The sequence below is a fragment of the Arachis stenosperma genome, chromosome 9 (genome assembly GCF_014773155.1).
Source record: "Arachis stenosperma cultivar V10309 chromosome 9, arast.V10309.gnm1.PFL2, whole genome shotgun sequence".
Lineage (NCBI taxonomy): Eukaryota > Viridiplantae > Streptophyta > Magnoliopsida > Fabales > Fabaceae > Arachis > Arachis stenosperma.
This window is the reverse complement of record NC_080385.1, coordinates 83,730,793-83,747,673: the sequence shown is the minus strand read 5'-3', so window position 1 is coordinate 83,747,673 and position 16,881 is coordinate 83,730,793. Positions and strand designations below refer to the sequence as shown.

Genomic DNA, 16,881 nt, shown 5'->3' with positions numbered 1-16,881 from the left:
GACCCGCACATGCGGCTATGACAGCTGGCCACCCTAGCTATACAGGGAAGCTTTGGAGAAGGTGGGTTCTGTCCTCATGGGACCCGCACCTGACATAGTATATAAGGGGAGGGTCCTACCCCTCCCCCCCCCCAAGGTACGTCACATATCCAATCTACCCACTTTCTCACCTGCGCACTAACTGACTAGAGCGTCGGAGTGTCTTTGCAGGTGACACCCCCTCCTTCCACAACGAGAGCTCGGTTGCCCGGTAGATCAGACCCAAGCACAATCGTGACCAAAGCGCTCCCTGTTCCACCCGAACCGTCCGATATCCGAACAACCGAACAAATATATATATATATATATATATATATATATATATATATATTTGCATAATCAGATGCAAAACATGGTAACACAAGAATTAAGAAAATGGCAATAGAAATAAAAATTATATGCTATCTCTTGACTTATTTAGACTGTTCTGATCTGTCTGTGTTTGAAAGATAGGATTATTTTCACTTGTCAAGTTCACATTCGACATTCTAAGGACAAAATAAACATTATTCAGTAAAATTAGAGTAACTAATTACATCAGAACTTAAGAATTTTTATCAAATAAAAGATCTTACGTTTACAAAGAATCATAATGAATTTCTATGGAACAGAGTTCACCTTCTGATATATCTAGTAAAAAAAGATAATAAATATATGCAAAAGATTATAATAAATACGTTATAAATTATATATTTCGGTAATTAAAATAATTAAATTATTTATTTTAAAATTTTTTTTCTTAGAGCTTGTGGTCGTGGGCGAAGTGGGGACCAAAAAAATAGACATTTTATACACACTAAATTAGACAAGGACATTAATCCAACAAAGAACATTCTTCATAAAAATAGAAAATAAAAATAAAAATAATAAAAGCTTAAATACAAAATTTAAATACATTATTTATATATAAAATATAATTTTTTTAATCAAAAGTAATAAAGGAAATAAATGAAGAATAAACAACCCTAAATTTTGATTAATAAATGATACTTAGCTTTAATCCAACCAATCTAAAATCCTAGGACGTTAAAATAAGGAACCCGGAGGGGGAGGGGGTGAGTGGAAGCGAGTTGTGATGAGCTGGAATCTGATCATAGAATAATAGTGGAAGGGCATATAATATTTTATAATAAGAATCCCAGGTATCCTACAGCTGTATTATGGGATGCTCTTGCAAAATTAAATTGCATTTTGCATTCTTATAACATTTGGAATTTTTCATTTTTCTTTCTTTTTTTCTCTTTTTATGTAATAAATCACAATCACATGGGCGCGCCGCTAATGTTCATGTTCTTGCTGTTATTGCTGTCTTTGAATTGAAAAGAAAACCCCTTGCCTTGCCATGCCATGCCAGCACAATTTCACTGTTACTATTATGTTATGCCTTTTATATTAGAATATATCGTACCAATTTATTTTGTGATACCGTATTAATGTATTATACAGTGTATATGTATATAACTAATTTAAATACAACGAATGGTTAATTCATTATTTTTTTAGTAAGTGGTGAAGGTTTAAATTTTATTTAGTGTACAGAATAATTCATTAATTATGATAAATTTTTAAAAAAATTAAATTTAATAATAAATTAAGTTTTAATCTATCAAACTAAAAGATATGATGAGAAATTTAAAAAAATTATATGTACATATATCTTATTAAAGTTTATTATAAATGTGTTGATATATATGGTATCTTATATTTCACACATTAAAAAAATATAGAAATACTTAATAAAATACAAATTTGTTTAAAAGAATTTGAATAACAAGTAAAATATCTATATATTGATTGCTAAATTTATGTTTATCTGAAATATTAGAGACATTAGATATGCAAACCGAAATACATATTTTTTTAATTTAATGTTGATGTAGTGTAAAGCGCTAATATAAAGTATTTAATTATATAATATTATATTAATAAAAATAATTATTTTTTGTATTAACGATGTGAAAAACATTCAAAGAAACAGATACTAATCTATAAAATATTTTACATTATATCAGTATAATAAAATTAAAATATTTGTTTTTTAAACTGTATAAATTAGTAAAATGTCCCTTTTAGCCCAATTTTGTTCCAACGGTCACTGAATTCTACTATACGACAGCCACTGTAAAAATAAAAATCTAGTACTACTTCTGAATCTGAATCTCTGGAAAAACCTTTCCACTTTTTCAATTTCTTCATCTTTTTTAAAGAAAGGTCGCTCGTGCGGGTTTTCCCTTCAAATAAGGAAGGGGTTGTGACTTGAGACCGTAATTTAACACCACCAATCAACAACGACAGCAAAGAACCAAAGAAGAAGACGAAGAAAGTAAGAGCTTCAAAATCATTGAGCCTCTCTACTTTGCAGTTACATTGAATGCGTAGGAGTGAGTCATGGGCGAGTCAAGTGACTCACTCTCCATTGACATTGATTTGATACCTTTAGGTGGAAAGGTAACGGTTTTTCTAATTGCATTTTTAGATTCTACCTTTTCAGTTTTCATTTGTATAATAAAAGAGTGGAATTTTGTAAACTAAACATTATTACAATTTTTGTATTTAATTTAACTTAATTTGTGTGTGTCTGTATTGCAGGAATTCACGGTGAAAACAAGTAAAGGTTCAGTCTCTGTGCTTGTTTGTGGGGATCAAGAAAAGCCAGCTTTAATAACCTACCCAGATGTGGCTCTTAATTGTATGATATATTATATTGTATATTCTTTTTCTAATTTTATCTGTTTTTAGTAATTTCAGTTTTGTTAAGTTTATTTCCATTTTGAACTTGAGGGAAAATGCCACGTCTTTTTTTTGGATAGAAATGTTTTGAGGATTGGAAGCAAAATTAAAGCAGGTCTTTGTATTGGGAGAATGTGTTTGAGAATTGTGAAGTTTTGAAAAATAAAAAACAAAAGTTCCTTTTATGCAGATGTATCTTGTTTCCAGGGTCTGTTGTTCTGCCCAGAAGCTGCTTCTTTGTTGCTTCATAACTTCTGCATTTATCACATTGATGCTCCTGGCCATGAGGTCAGTATTAGTAGGGAATTTTTACATTCTAATACTCTTCAATTATCAATTTTTATCTGAACTTTGATGCATTTTTCACTTCCATGAAATATTAATTTATTATAAACCAGTTTCGTAGCTTTGGTATTGATTTGCATTCCTCAGATTCTTGAAACAAAAAAGAAAAAGTCATGAATGCTCTCTGCACGGTCGCTCATAGAGTCTAATAGACTCTCTCTCATTTGCTTAAGAGTTATTGCAGTTGGGAGCTGATGTGATTTCGTCGGACGAGCCATTGCTCTGTGTGGATGACATTGCAGACCAAGTTGCAGAAGTTCTTGATTTCTTTGGGTATGTAGAGCATCATTTATTTGCATTTTTCTTAGCATAAAGATTTAGTTTCTCACAGTGGACCTTGAGGACATATCCCTCCATTGTTTTCACTACAAGAATATGTTAGCAATTGTTGTCATGCACTAAAACTAGTAAAGGAATACATCTATAACATCTCAATGTAAAGGAACTTAGTATTTTTTCCCCCCATGCCATTCTTATATTAAACAAACTTCTCTAATGTTCTCACATTTGTCCAACACTGCCTTTAATCAGGCTGAAAGAGGTTCTGTGCTTGGGTGTAACTGCTGGTGCTTACATCCTGACACTATTTGCAGTAAGTATCAAAACTGAGTTATAATTGTAACAATCTAGTTTTCGTAACTCATCATGATTTATCTTATTTGGCAGATGAAATACAAGGAGCGCGTGCTTGGATTGATTCTTGTTACACCTATCTGTAGAGCGCCTTCATGGGCCGAATGGCTCTACAACAAGGTTCTTATCCCTGTCGGCAGTATAAGTTTCATAATATGTTATCAATTGAAGTATGAAGAACTAGATTAAGGAAGTTAGTAACCTTATAACTGGCAAGGATACTCATATAAATAAGCAGCAACAGAGCAAAGCAATTTAAAAACTGCAGTAGACATGCTGTCTTCCACAGTATTAAGAAACCTTTTCAGCATTGTTGCATATCAATTCTGTAGATACCTCAAAGAGCTAAAACAAAAGGAAGAAGACAAAAAATTGCTGCCTAAGGTTTTTCTATATCAATTTGTGCAGGTCTTAATGAATTTATTATACTTCTACGGCATGTGCAGCTTACTTAAGGAATGCCTTCTGCAGCGTTACTTCAGCAAGGTATGCCATTTTCTTTATCTTTTTCTGTTGCGAAGCTTGAATCATTTCGACATGTGACAATATTCCTAATATGTCTTTCAGGAACTTAGGGGCAGTGTCCAGGGAGCAGAATCAGACATAATCCTAACTTGCCGACGGGTATGTAAATATTAGTCTTGTTTTAGAAAAAACATATTCATATATTCTTCACCTTCACCCTTGAGCACATAGAAATAGCTATCCAGGAATTAATCTTTGTACAATCCTGACATGTGGATCCTCTTTGAAATATAACTACAGCTTCTGGATGAAAGGCAAAGCTTGAATGTTATGCGTTTTCTTCAAGCAATTAATGTGTAAGTTATATTTTTTTTTTTTACTAACAAGTGATGTTTTTCCTTTGCTTTTTGCTGTTGCCTCCAATGTAATACATTTATAATGTAGCATGTGTAATAAAAGATATCAAAAGATTTCCATATATTATGACTGACAGAAAACTTAGCAAATTATAATTCCTTTTACATGAACTTGCAGAAGGCAGGATCTCACTGAGGGTCTGAAGAACTTGCAATGTAAGACACTCATATTTGCAGGTGAAAGTAGTCCCTTCCATGCTGAATCTGTCTACATGAGCACAAAAATTGACCGGAAAATCTGTGCATTTGTTGAGGTAGGTAGTCCTTCCATTATATGAAAAACAAGTGAAAAAAAAAGTGAAATATTAAAGTAGTCATTGAAATGTTGCTTTGCAGACAAAATAACTCATAAAGAGATTAATTATTCATCTGATATACCCAAAAATATTAGCATCGTTCTTTGGTGACAATTTTTCACCTGTCACCCCTGTCAAACCCAATTGACTGCTGGATGTATTTGATAGGCAAAATTAATCTTTTTGAGAACTACTTTAGGAACTTCACTCTTGAACGAGGAAATGAAAATCTAGTTGAGAAAGACAAAGGGAAACAACATTAGAATGTAGCATAACGATGTTGCTTACCTGCTCAGGTTCAAGCTTGTGGCTCACTAGTAACAGAAGAGCATCCAAATTCCATGATATTTCCACTTGAGTGTTTCTTGATGGGTTTTGGCTACCAAAGACAACAATATTTTGCTTCATCATCAAGCAACGGCTCGAATCCAGCCAGCCCCTCTGGCAATCATTCACGCATAGCACCAGAACTCCTCTCTCCGGCAAGTTTAGGAATTAAGCTCAAGCCTATCCGAACTAGGGTTGATGTTGAAATCTGACTTCGTTCTGCTCAATGCTGCAGTGGAGTGTAAGCTCTTAGTATTGCACATAATATATAGCTATAGCTATTGTTGAATGTACAATATTTTGCTAGTTTAGGATATATTCTTTGATTATGTTGGTGGACCAAGACTAGTGATCGTGTCTTACAAAATCGATGTATTTTCCCTCAGTGTAAACATAGTGAGAGGTATGTTGCTACGTTATAGTTGACAATAGGATATTCTTTTTCTGAAGGTGGCTTTTGAGGACAGGCCCTTTTTCTGGAAATATCTGCTTTCAGACGTTTAAGGATCTCCTAGATCTAAGAGATAACAATACATTTTTATTCTTTTAAGAGAACCGCAAAAAATGCCATAAAACTATAGCGTTGCGACAAATGTCCGGAATGGCGGATACAGTAAGAGATATATATAAACATTATATACAAATTAATACTAAAGTAAAACACTTATTATGTGAAGCATTGAATTCAAAACAATAGCACAATTGTGTTGTACATCAAGTATAAGTAATCATGACACATGAAAAAGAAAATCATAGCGGCTGGCTTTAATCGATAATGATCACAAGAATTTCCTTATTTCCTATTCCTGTTAGTAGATTGATGGTGACTGTCTACACAAACTGCATAAGCATAAAAATGAGTCTAGTGTCTAAGATTTATGAATGCATATACTTAGGAGACCTAAGTGTCCGACCTTGGAACCAATTTAGATGTTAAATCTATCCAAAATGATTAGTCAAACAAGAAATTAATCAAAAATAATCTCTCAACATGATATTTAAAAGAATAATTTGTTATCCCGTCTAAGATTGAAGGGACAATTTCAACATTTACATGTTAATCAATGACAAGCAGCTAAATGCCATCATCAAATTATGCAGTGAGTAACTAGATAAAAGAGCTAAGGAAAAAAAAAAGGTGAACACCAAACCTTAGCATTCCAATCATCTCCAATTCTATTCTCATGAAGATCAAACCTATTCCTATCCCAATATCGGAACGTATTTCCTCTTCCTAGCCGCCGCTGCAATACACCTAAGACTCCCACAGTCGCAGCCGACCTTGGCCCCTGCCACCATATACAGAGCACCACTTACGAGCCCAGCAACGGTGCTGTTAATGTCATCCCTGTCGGTGAAATACTGGATGGTACTCTCCGTGACAGAGAAGATCAAGCCCAACGTTCTAAGCGAGTTTCTGAGCCTGCGACCACTTTGACCTCCCAAATTGAGGACACTCCCGAGTCCGTTGATACGAAACTTGAACGAGTCTCCTCGCAGGCATTGGTGAGGTAGGCGATGCCAGTGTAGTAGGTGAGCTTTTCGCTTCAGGAACAGTCTATTGCCCAGTTCTGGGAAGAGATTCTCCGCCGAAGTAGAGATTCTGGATTGGGACGTTGAGGTCCAGGTAAGGTTGGTAGAAGCGCGTGTTCTGGTTCTTCTTGTTGTTTAATGAAAGTTGCGATCCTGGAGAGAGAAAGAAGAGGTTTAGACACTTCAGTTGAAGGTTCTAGCGTAGGGTTTAAGGGAGGGTAATTGTTAGTTTGACGGTTTTGGACACGACTAAATATTCATTTTGGAACGTGAGATTCACGCCATTACCTATTTTGGTTTTTGAAATTCAAAATTATTTATACTGATTTTTCAAATTCAAGTTTTAGGATCAATGTGGTCCTTCGACTCTTTCTGATAATGACTAGACAAACGGAATGCTCCCTTCCTGCCATGTTGAATGATGAGTAAACGACATCATTTATTTTTGGCATCCAAACAAGTTAGAAATGTCATCGTTTTGTATATAAAGGGAGAAGAAACGATCGAGACCCAAAATAAAGTATTGTTCTTTTTCTCTACTTCTACTATTCTTCATTTCTAACTTGTTTGGACGTCAAAGGTAAACGATGTTTACTCATCATCCAGCGTAGCAGGGAGGGTGTAATCTTAGCACTTCGTTTGCCTAGTCATCGTCGAAAAGAATTGAGGGATCATATTGGTGTCCGGACTTGAATCTGGAGGACCAACATAGATAATTTTAAATTTCAGGAACCAAAATGAGTAATCGCGTGAATTTCAGGGAGCAAAATGGGGATTTAGTCCACTTTTGCCTATTAACCAACAAACAAGTTATTAGCGAGGAAAGGAGAATTCGGCCACTTTTTAGTGAATTTTTTTTGAAAGATTTTATAAAATAATAAAAATAATTTTATGTTTAGATAACTTATATAATTTTTTTTAATTTTTAATTATGTTTGGATATAATAATATAAAAATATTTTTTATTTATTTATTATGTGAAAAATATTTATTTTTTGAAGCTAAAAATATTTTAAAAATTATATTTTTTTAGTATTTTTGTTTTTACTACCAAAATTTACTAAACACGCTAAAAAATAAAAAAATATTTTTTAATAAAAAATATTTTTTTATCAACTTAATGACATCTAAACAAATACTTATTCTACTATTCTTTTGTTTTACAGATTTTTTTTATTAACTTTCTTTATTTACTTATTTATCATTATATCATCATTATATTATTCTATAACAGATAGTATTCTGGCGTCAATATTACTAATGTGGCACGTTCTGCTGTTAGTATGTATACCTCCCTCTTCTCAATTTATTTTAGAAAAAAATATATTTTTTATAATTATATAAAATTTAGTATTTAATAAATAATTATACTAAGTGTCTATCATTAATATTTTCAATAATTATAATTATATTAATTGTCAATTATGATAAATATCAATTGTTATAATATAACTTTTAATCAAACCAAGTTAGGTTAGTATAATGGTTAGCTCATTAGTCTGCTTAAGTAAGTGTCGGGGGTTCGAATTTCGTCTTGTGCATGCAGCAACCCTTTGTCCTGCGACAAATCCTTAAATGGAGATCTGATCCATGGCAGATTAGTCATTGGCTTTCAATTAATCTGAATTTACGTTGCTTTATTTACATTCTTACAATTTACTATTCCTAGAATTTATATTTCCAGTATTTACATTCATGCAATTAAATTTCCAGTAATTTACATTCTGTTCTTTATATTCAAGTCATTTATTGCTTTCATTTACTTCTTGCTCACATCATTTAAATTTTATGTTTCTATTATTAATTATTCATCATCAAATTATGAATTGTTTAACTAGAATACTCAATCAATCATTACTTGCTTAATTCCTTAATCCTCGTGCGAATGATAGCCTGCTCACTATAGTATTAGTTGATGTGATCAGGTGCACTTGCCGGTAGTTTTGCGAATATCGATTTGTAAAGTCCGTATCATGTTTTGGCGCCGTTGTCGGAGATTAACAGTGATTAACAAACTACCAGTTGATTGATTATCTAGATTAAACATTTTTCTTTTCTTGTTTTAGTCATTTAATTGCTTTTAATTATTTATTTTCTTTAGTTCACTAACTATTTATGTTAATTCCTAACTTGAAGTTTCTTTCACTTTGACGGAAGGAACTTCAAACTCTTTTTTCTTTTGTTGATTTATTTGTGTATATACAAGAAAATTAAGAAGAGGAAACTATCTTCTTTGATTTAGAAATTGAAAGAACCCTTTGAAGGTTGAAAAAGGAAGCAAGAAACAAAAGAGTGCTAGAAGAAGGTGAGGGAGCCTCAGGCACAATTATGGCTGAACATCACAATAACAATGAAACCAATGGTGCTCTGCATGCTAGGAGGACATTAGGATCATATACTAGTCCTGATCCTGGAAATTATGGAAGTAGTATTTTGACTCCGAATGTAAATGCAAACAATTTTAAACTCAAGTCTCAGTTGATCACTCTTGTCCAACTAAATTGCCTATTTGGAAGAAGCCCCTAGGAGGACCCAAACCACACACCTCAAGCTTCATCCGAATTTGTGATACAGTGAACATAAATGGAGTGTCAGCTAAAGCATATAGACTATCCTCTTGTTCCTATTCTCTCTTAGAGATAGAGTGGCACAATGGTTGGAGTCACACCCTAAAGAAAGCATTGCCACATGATATTTAAAACTTAGTTAGCAAGTTTCTAACTAAGTTCTTTCCTCCTCAAATATTGATCAAGTTGAGGAGATACAAAGGGATGTTGAGGAGATGTCCACCAAATATGTTTACATATTGGGTCTAGCTACAAATCTTCGATGATGGAATCACTCAAACCTCAAGAAACTCATTGGACGATTCAGCAGGGGGATCACTACACATGAAGACTCCTAGTAAAGCGATGAGCGGATATTTTATACATTTTTCGACATTATTTTCATATAGTTTTCATTATGTTTTATTTAAGTTTTATTATATTTTTATAGGTTTCAGTGCAAAATTCACATTTTTGGATTCTACTTTGAGTTTGTGTATTTTATGATGATTTCAGGTATTTTCTGGCTGAAATTGAGGAGCTTTGGAAGAAGTCTGATTTAGAGATAGAGAAAGGACTGCAGATACTGTTAGGATCTGACCTCCATTCACTCGAAGGAGCTTTTCTAGAGCTACAGAAGTTCAAATGGCGCACTCTCCACTGCTATAGAAAGCTAACATCCAGGGCTTTCCAGAAATATATAATAGTCTACACTTTGCTATGGAAATAAAGGTCCAAAACTGGTGTTCAACGCCATTACTCTACCCTCTTCCTGGCGTTGGACGCCCAAAAGGGAGCAGCTGGCATCCAACGCCCAAACAGGAGCCTAAGGCTGGCGTTCCATGCCCAAGAAGGATCCTAAGACGTGGAGACACCCTTAGCTCAGCCCAAACACTCACCAAGTAGGCCTGAAAAGTGGATTTTCACACTACAAGACTAGTTTATCTTATTTCTGTAATTCTTAGTTTGCAGATTAGTATTAGGCGTGGCAAAGCGGGCCGGCCCGCTCCAAACCACCCCGCCCCGTCTAGGCCCGCCTCATAAACGGGGCGGACCGACCTGCCCCGCCAACTAAAATGGGTTCAAAATGCTAGCACGCCCTGCTTTATGGCAGATTGGCGGGTTGGCAGGCTAGCCCGCTTGACTCTTTTTTTTTTGAAAAATAAAATTCATTAAAATTAACCAAAAGATAATAATTAAATAATAAAATACAAATGAAAAATAGTCAAATTATAATATAATTTTTTTTACTATTTTTTTTGAATTTTTAACTACATTAAAATTGTTCAAAATAATATTTGTCAATAAAATCATCTTTATTTTAAAAGATAAATCACATAATTTGAGCATATATACGAAATTGTAAAATAAAATAAATAAAGTTAATAACCAAAAAATGAAAAAAAAGTGTTTAAAGATTTTATAATTATTAATTTTATAATAGTAACCACTCTTTTATTTAATAAAAAAAAAACAAAAACAAAAATCTTCGGCCCGGCGGACCGGCCCGCCCCGTCCCGCCAAAACCCACCAATTTGGCGGTGCGGGTTTGGCAGGTTTTTTTAATTTGGCGGGCTCCAAATCCTAGCCCGACCCGCCTTTTTTAGCGGGTTTAGCGGATCGGTCCGGCGGACTCGACCCGTTTTGCCATCCCTAATTAGTATATATAAGAGGAGATCACCCTTGTTTAGGATCTTCTACCTTGGACTTTATGCCTTATGTTCGAATTACATTGTTTCTTTGTACAGTATGTGTCACTAACCTCCTAAGGTTAAGGTTAGGAGCTCTGCTGATTCTTATGAATTAATAATATCACCATTCCACTTAAATCTATCCTTGATTCTATTCTAAGATGTATCTTCGTTCTTCATCCTAATGGATTGGGAGTGTAACTTGACTGTCATCCCAATTCTACAGGGGTTCTTGCGAGTCTTTGATGAGATAGTATTGAACCACCAGCTTGATTATACATCTTTTAGACGGCTAATCTACGGCTTCGTTGGGGACTTCTTGAGATATCAGTTCAGCCGAGGTGCGGGACAATAAGGGCCTTTGTGGTATATCCTAGAACTCAAGGAGCAGCGTTTTCTGATTTGGAAGATCCGACTTTGTCTGTGGCATTTTGAGTAAGATCACCAAGGGAACAGACTGCTAGAGCTTCACCCTCGTTCAGATTGGATGACCACTGACTCGGCGTTTGATCTGAAGTAGAGGAGATTAATGACCGCTAACGGCGTTAATCATATACAGCCTGCCATGGAATGAATCAATCAGAAGTTGGAGTAGATGATGAGAAAAGTTAATCCAGAAGGAAGAAGTATCTCCAAAGCCGTAACCACTCTCTTACCATAGATTTCACACCTATCCAGTTACATTTTATTTATTTATCTTTTTTATGCGTTTTCTCGTGAAAACTATATTTTCTATCCGTCTGACTAAGATCTGTAAGGCATCCACTGCTTGCTCAAACCAACAATCTCCGTGGGATCGACCCTCACTCACCTGAGGTATTACTTGGACGACCCGATATACTTGCTGGTCTATCTATGCGAAACGTGCGGAGTCAGTTTTGTGCACCAAGTTTTTGGCGCCGTTGTTGGGGATTGTTCGGATTTGACAAACAACCAGATTATCTTGTTGCTTAGATTAGGTACCTTTTTACTGTTTTGTTTTGTGTCTTTTTTTTCTTTTCCAAAAAAAAATTTCAAAACCTTTTCTTTTCTTTATTAATATTTGTCTTTTGTTTGAGTCTTTTCTTCTTGTTCTTGTTAATGTTTTGAACTTTTTTGTTTTCTTTTCAAAAAATTTTCAAAAATAATGTCTTTTGTTTGAGTCTAGTGTCAGTTCTTAAGTTTGGTGTCCTCTGTGTGTTCTTTATTTCTTTAAATTTTTGAAATTGTCTTGAGTGTTCTTCTTGGTATTCAAGTTGTTCTTGTTTCTTTTCTTGTTTTGATCGTATAAGGCTAATCCAAGGGTTCGTTAGGGACTTTTTGAGACATCAGTTCAGCTGAGGTGCGGGGCAATTAGGGCCTTTGTGGTATAGGCTAGAACCCAAGAAGCAGAATTTTCTAATCCAGAAGATCTAACCTTGTCTGTGGCGTTTTGGGTAGGATCACCAAGGGAATAAACTGCTAGAGCTTCACCCTCATTCAGATTGGATGACCGCTGACCCGGTGTTTGATCTGAAGGAGAGGAGATTAATGACCACTAACCCGGGGTTAATCATATACAGCCTGCCATGGAATGAATCAATAAGAAGTTGTAGTAGATGATGAGAAAAGTTGATCCAAAAGGAAGAAGCATCTCCGAAGCCTCCACTGTTCTCCTACCATAGGTTTCACACCTATCCAGTTATGTTTTATTTATTTATCTGTTTTATGCATTTTCTCGTGACAACTATATTTTCTGTCCGCCAGACTAAGATTTGCAAGGTATCCACTGCTTGCTCAAACCAACAATCTCCGTGGGATCTACCCTTACTCACCTGAGGTATTACCTGGACGACCTAGTATACTTGCCGGTCTATCTGGACGAAACGTGCGGAGTCAGTTTCGTGCACCAAGTTTTTGGCGCTGTTGCCGGGGATTGTTCGGATTCGACAAACAACCGGATTATCTTGTTGTTTAGATTAGGTACCTTTTTACTATTTTGTTTTGTGTCTTTTTTTTCTTTTCCAAAAAAAAAAATTTCAAAACTCTTTTTTCTTTATTAATCTCTGTCTTTTGTTTGAGTCTTTTGTTCTTGTTCTTGTTAAAGTTTTGAACTTTCTTGTTTTCTTTTCATAAATTTTCAAAAATAATGTCTTTTGTTTGAGTCTAGTGTCAGTTCTTAAGTTTGGTGTCCTTTGTGTGTTCTTTATTTCTTTAAATTTTTGAAATTATCTTGAGTGTTCTTCTTGGTATTCAAGTTGTTCTTGTTTTTTTTCTTGTTTTGATCTTAGACGGATAATCCATGGCTTTATTGGGGACTTTTCGAGACATCAGTTCAGCCGAGGTGCGGGGTGATGACAAGTCATCATATACCCATTTCTCAAGCTAATTTCACTTGTTTTACTAGTTTTTATGCACTTTCTTGCACTATAAGTAAGCAATTTAGAGTGGAATTGCATGTTTTATTTGAATCAATCAACCACCATTTAATTGATGCTAAATCATGAGGTTTAAGCTAAATTTAATTAAATTTTAATTGATTTATAAACCTTGTGAATTTAGTGATACTTTGATTGGTTGTTTTGATTATTTGTAGGTGAAGAAAAGAAGAAAAGAATGAAGCGTGGCTTAAGAAAGCGTGGCCCAAGGAAGAAAAGAGTGTAGCGCATGGAAGGGAGGAAGCCATACTGCCCTCTACAAGAGCACACTGCCCTCCAAGGGAGCACAACAATGAACCAAGCATTCAAGGCTTCACAGCCCTGCCCTCCTTGAGGGCGGAGCACAATTCTAGGCCAAGAAATAAGGGAAGGAAAAATTCTGCCCTGCCCTCCTCAAGAGCAATTTCAGGCTCCTCATGGAAAAATTCAAAGAAATTGTTCTCCAAGTGCCATCCATGGGTTTCGAACCAAGCTCAAGAGGGAAGGAAGTACGTTCAAATGGAAGGAAAACAAGCCAATATTAGCTTGTTTTCAACCTCCAAGGATCGAACAGAAGACCTTGAGGAAGCAAGAAACTAGGCACTACCTTGGCACCAAGAAAACCAAGAAAAAAAGGGGCAACAAAAGCCATCCATCAAGTTTCGAACTTGGGACCTCACCCAAGAACAAGGAAAGCTTGCGCTGCCCACAAGGAGGGCAGAGCAATATTCCTTGGTGCATGGCACACAATTTGGCACGGCCAGCACGCACACATTGACGCGCAACAAGGGAGCTTGGGCGCACATCCTTGGCGCATCACAGCACGGGCAGAGAAGCAAAGCATGCACCATGACACCACTGCCCTACTCTCCACAAGGGCAGGGCAGCATCCTGATGCCTCTCCCATTCTTGGCACGCTAATTGGATCCACATGCAAGGCTTCCCTGCTCTGCCCTCCACAAGAGCAGAGCAACCTCCTGCGAGCAATATGGGCTGAATTTCACTCAAAAATCCAACTTAATTCACTTCTTCACCAAATCAAAAAGCCCACTCGAAATTCTGAAATCCAAAATAGAAAGTGTATAAATAGGTGTTAGTTAGGATTAGAAAAAGGAGAGGGAGCTTACTTTCATTTTAATTTTCATCCTTAGTCAACTTGAGAGCTCACTTCCCATTTTTCTGTTTTCTACAAAATTGGCTTGAGAATTGGAGGAGAGAATTCACTTCTTCCTCCTCTGATCGTTTTGTTTTCTTTACTGGGTTTTGTTTGAGTCTTGAGTGTGAAGAATTGAGGAACTTCTGTCTCAATCTCCATTTAAGATCTCTTTAATTTTCATACTGCATAATTGAGTTAAATTCAATCACCTTTACTGCTTCAATCTTCAATTTTTCTTTACTTGCTTTGTGAACTTGGATCTAGGAAGGAAATTGAGATCTAGACTCTGCTATCTAGTCTTTGGAGTCCTGAGATCTGATTTTCTCTTTTTGGTTCTTCTGCTGAACCACTGCTGCAATTGAATTTCCATTTGCTGTTTGAAGATCTAGTCAATTTCAATTCATCTCTTGCTTGGTTGATTGTTTCAATTTAATTTCCCTTGCTTAAATTCTGAAATCCCAGTCCTCAAATCCCTTCTTCACTCAAGCAATTTATATTTCTTGCACTTTAAGTTACCGCAATTTACATTTCTTGCACTTTAAGTTTCAGTCATTTAATTTCTTGTTCTTTAAGATTCAGCACCTTTACTTTCAGTTCTCTTTAATTTCTGCAATTCATCCCTCTCCCTTTACATTTCCTGCTATTTACTTACTGTTGGATACAAAATCACTCAACTAATACTTGATTCCCTTGACTAAATCAACCACTAAACTAAAATTGCTCAATCCTTCAATCCCTGTGGGATCGACCTCACTCCCGTGAGTTTTATTACTTGATGCGACCCGGTACACTTACCAGTGAGTTTTGTGTTGGATCGTTTTCCACACATCAAGTTTTTGGCGCCGTTGCCGGGGATTGAAATAGATTGACAATGATTAAGTGAAGTGGAGATCTAGATTAAGCATTTTTTTTCTTTTGTTCTTAACTAACATATTAACTGTTTGACTATTTGGCTAAGCTAACCAAAACTTCATTTTAGCAATAGATTGAAGTTTCACTGGTTTTCTGGTTCTGTGTGTTTCTTGTGCTGTGTTTGTATGTCAGGTACAGGGAGAGCTACTCCTATTTTCTCTGAAACTGACCAAAGAACTCTTCGAAGGTTGAGAAGAGAAGCTAGAGGGAAGGCTGTTCTTGGAGAAGAGGAGTCAGAAGAAGAATTTCAAGAGATGGAAGGAGATCATCAAGAAGGAGGGGCCAACAATAACCCACAACAAAGGAGAGTACTGGCCTCCTATACATTTGCAAATGCTAGACATTGTGGGAGTAGCATTCTTACCCCTAATGTCAATGCAAACAACTTTGAACTGAAGCCACAACTCATCACATTGGTCCAAAATAACTGCTCTTTTGGAGGAGGGCCATTGGAGGACCTGAACCAACATCTATCCACTTTCTTGAGGATCTGTGACACCGTTAAAAGCAATGGAGTGCACCCTGACATATACAAGCTGCTGTTATTCCCATTCTCTCTCAGGGACAAAGCCACTCAATGGCTAGAAATATTTCCAAAGGAGAGCATCAACACTTGGGATGATTTGGTGAGCAAGTTTCTTGCCAAATTTTACCCCCCTCAAAGGATCATAAGATTGAAGACTGAGGTGCAAACATTCACTCAAATGGATGCTGAAAATCTATATGAGGCATGGGAAAGATATAAGGCTCTGCTGAGGAAATGTCCACCAGAGATGTTCACTGAGTGGGACAAGCTGCAGAACTTCTATGAAGGACTTACTCTGAAGGCTCAAGAGGCACTTGATCACTCAGCTGGAGGATCATTGCAATTGATGAAAACTACAGAGGAAGCTCAAAACCTCATTGATATGGTGGCCAACAACCAATATTTCTTTGCTCACCAAAGGCAACGCCAACCATCACAGAGGAAGGGAGTGCTAGAATTGAAAGGAGTGGATACAATTTTGGCTCAACACAAAGTGATGCAGCAGCAGATTCAGCAATAATTTGAGCAAATAGCCAAGAGAATTGATAGCCTACAGGTTGCATCAGTGAGTGCCACAAGCCAACCATCAACTCCTTGGGGGCAGAATGAAGAGAACCAAGAAGAACAGCAACAAGAGCAAGTGCACTATATGCACAACCAAAATTCTGGATCAAATGAGGTGTATGGTGACACCTACAATCCATCCTGGAAGAACCACCCAAACCTTAGGTGGGGAGACAATCATAATCAAAACCAACAACCATGGCAAAGGAACTCAGCTCAAAACACTCCAAGAAATAACCAAAATCACAACCAGCAGCCAACTAACCAAATTCCTTACAGAAAATCCCAAAACAATTACCCCAACTCCAACCATTATCCATCCAATAC

General features: G+C 36.0%; 1 protein-coding gene and 1 long non-coding RNA gene across 3 annotated transcripts; one reads left to right on the top strand and one right to left on the bottom strand.

Moving 5' to 3' along the window:
- The first annotated feature begins 2,173 nt into the window (after positions 1–2,173).
- On the top strand, positions 2,174–5,463 carry LOC130947424 (protein NDL2-like). Of its 2 annotated transcripts, none has more exons than XM_057876125.1 (11): positions 2,174–2,487; positions 2,629–2,728; positions 2,977–3,057; positions 3,299–3,387; positions 3,646–3,706; positions 3,781–3,867; positions 4,156–4,233; positions 4,315–4,371; positions 4,513–4,568; positions 4,747–4,882; positions 5,221–5,463. In XM_057876125.1, exons 2-11 carry the CDS (start codon positions 2,714–2,716, stop codon positions 5,461–5,463), a joined length of 903 nt encoding a protein of 300 aa, XP_057732108.1. In that variant the 5' UTR covers positions 2,174–2,487; positions 2,629–2,713. The 2 variants fall into 2 exon arrangements, with proteins under 2 accessions (XP_057732108.1, XP_057732107.1); XM_057876124.1 differs by having other exon boundaries at positions 2,175–2,487; positions 2,960–3,057.
- On the bottom strand, positions 4,700–6,983 carry LOC130947426 (uncharacterized). Its single transcript, XR_009072671.1, has 3 exons — positions 6,403–6,983; positions 5,213–5,480; positions 4,700–4,892 (listed from the first exon to the last, which is right to left on the bottom strand). It is a non-coding gene; the product is annotated as an uncharacterized LOC130947426 (long non-coding RNA).
- Between the last annotated feature and the right edge of the window lie 9,898 nt (positions 6,984–16,881).

What these genes read in the sequence shown, in the direction of transcription:
- LOC130947424 (XM_057876124.1), top strand. Translation starts at nt 2,428, where the DNA reads ATGGGCGAGTCAAGTGACTCACTCTCCATTGACATTGATTTGATACCT. An exon ending in TAATCCTAACTTGCCGACGG is followed by an intron (nt 4,372 to 4,512) that starts GTATGTAAATAT and finishes ATATAACTACAG; the next exon opens with CTTCTGGATGAAAGGCAAAG. An exon ending in AAATCTGTGCATTTGTTGAG is followed by an intron (nt 4,883 to 5,220) that starts GTAGGTAGTCCT and finishes TTACCTGCTCAG; the next exon opens with GTTCAAGCTTGTGGCTCACT.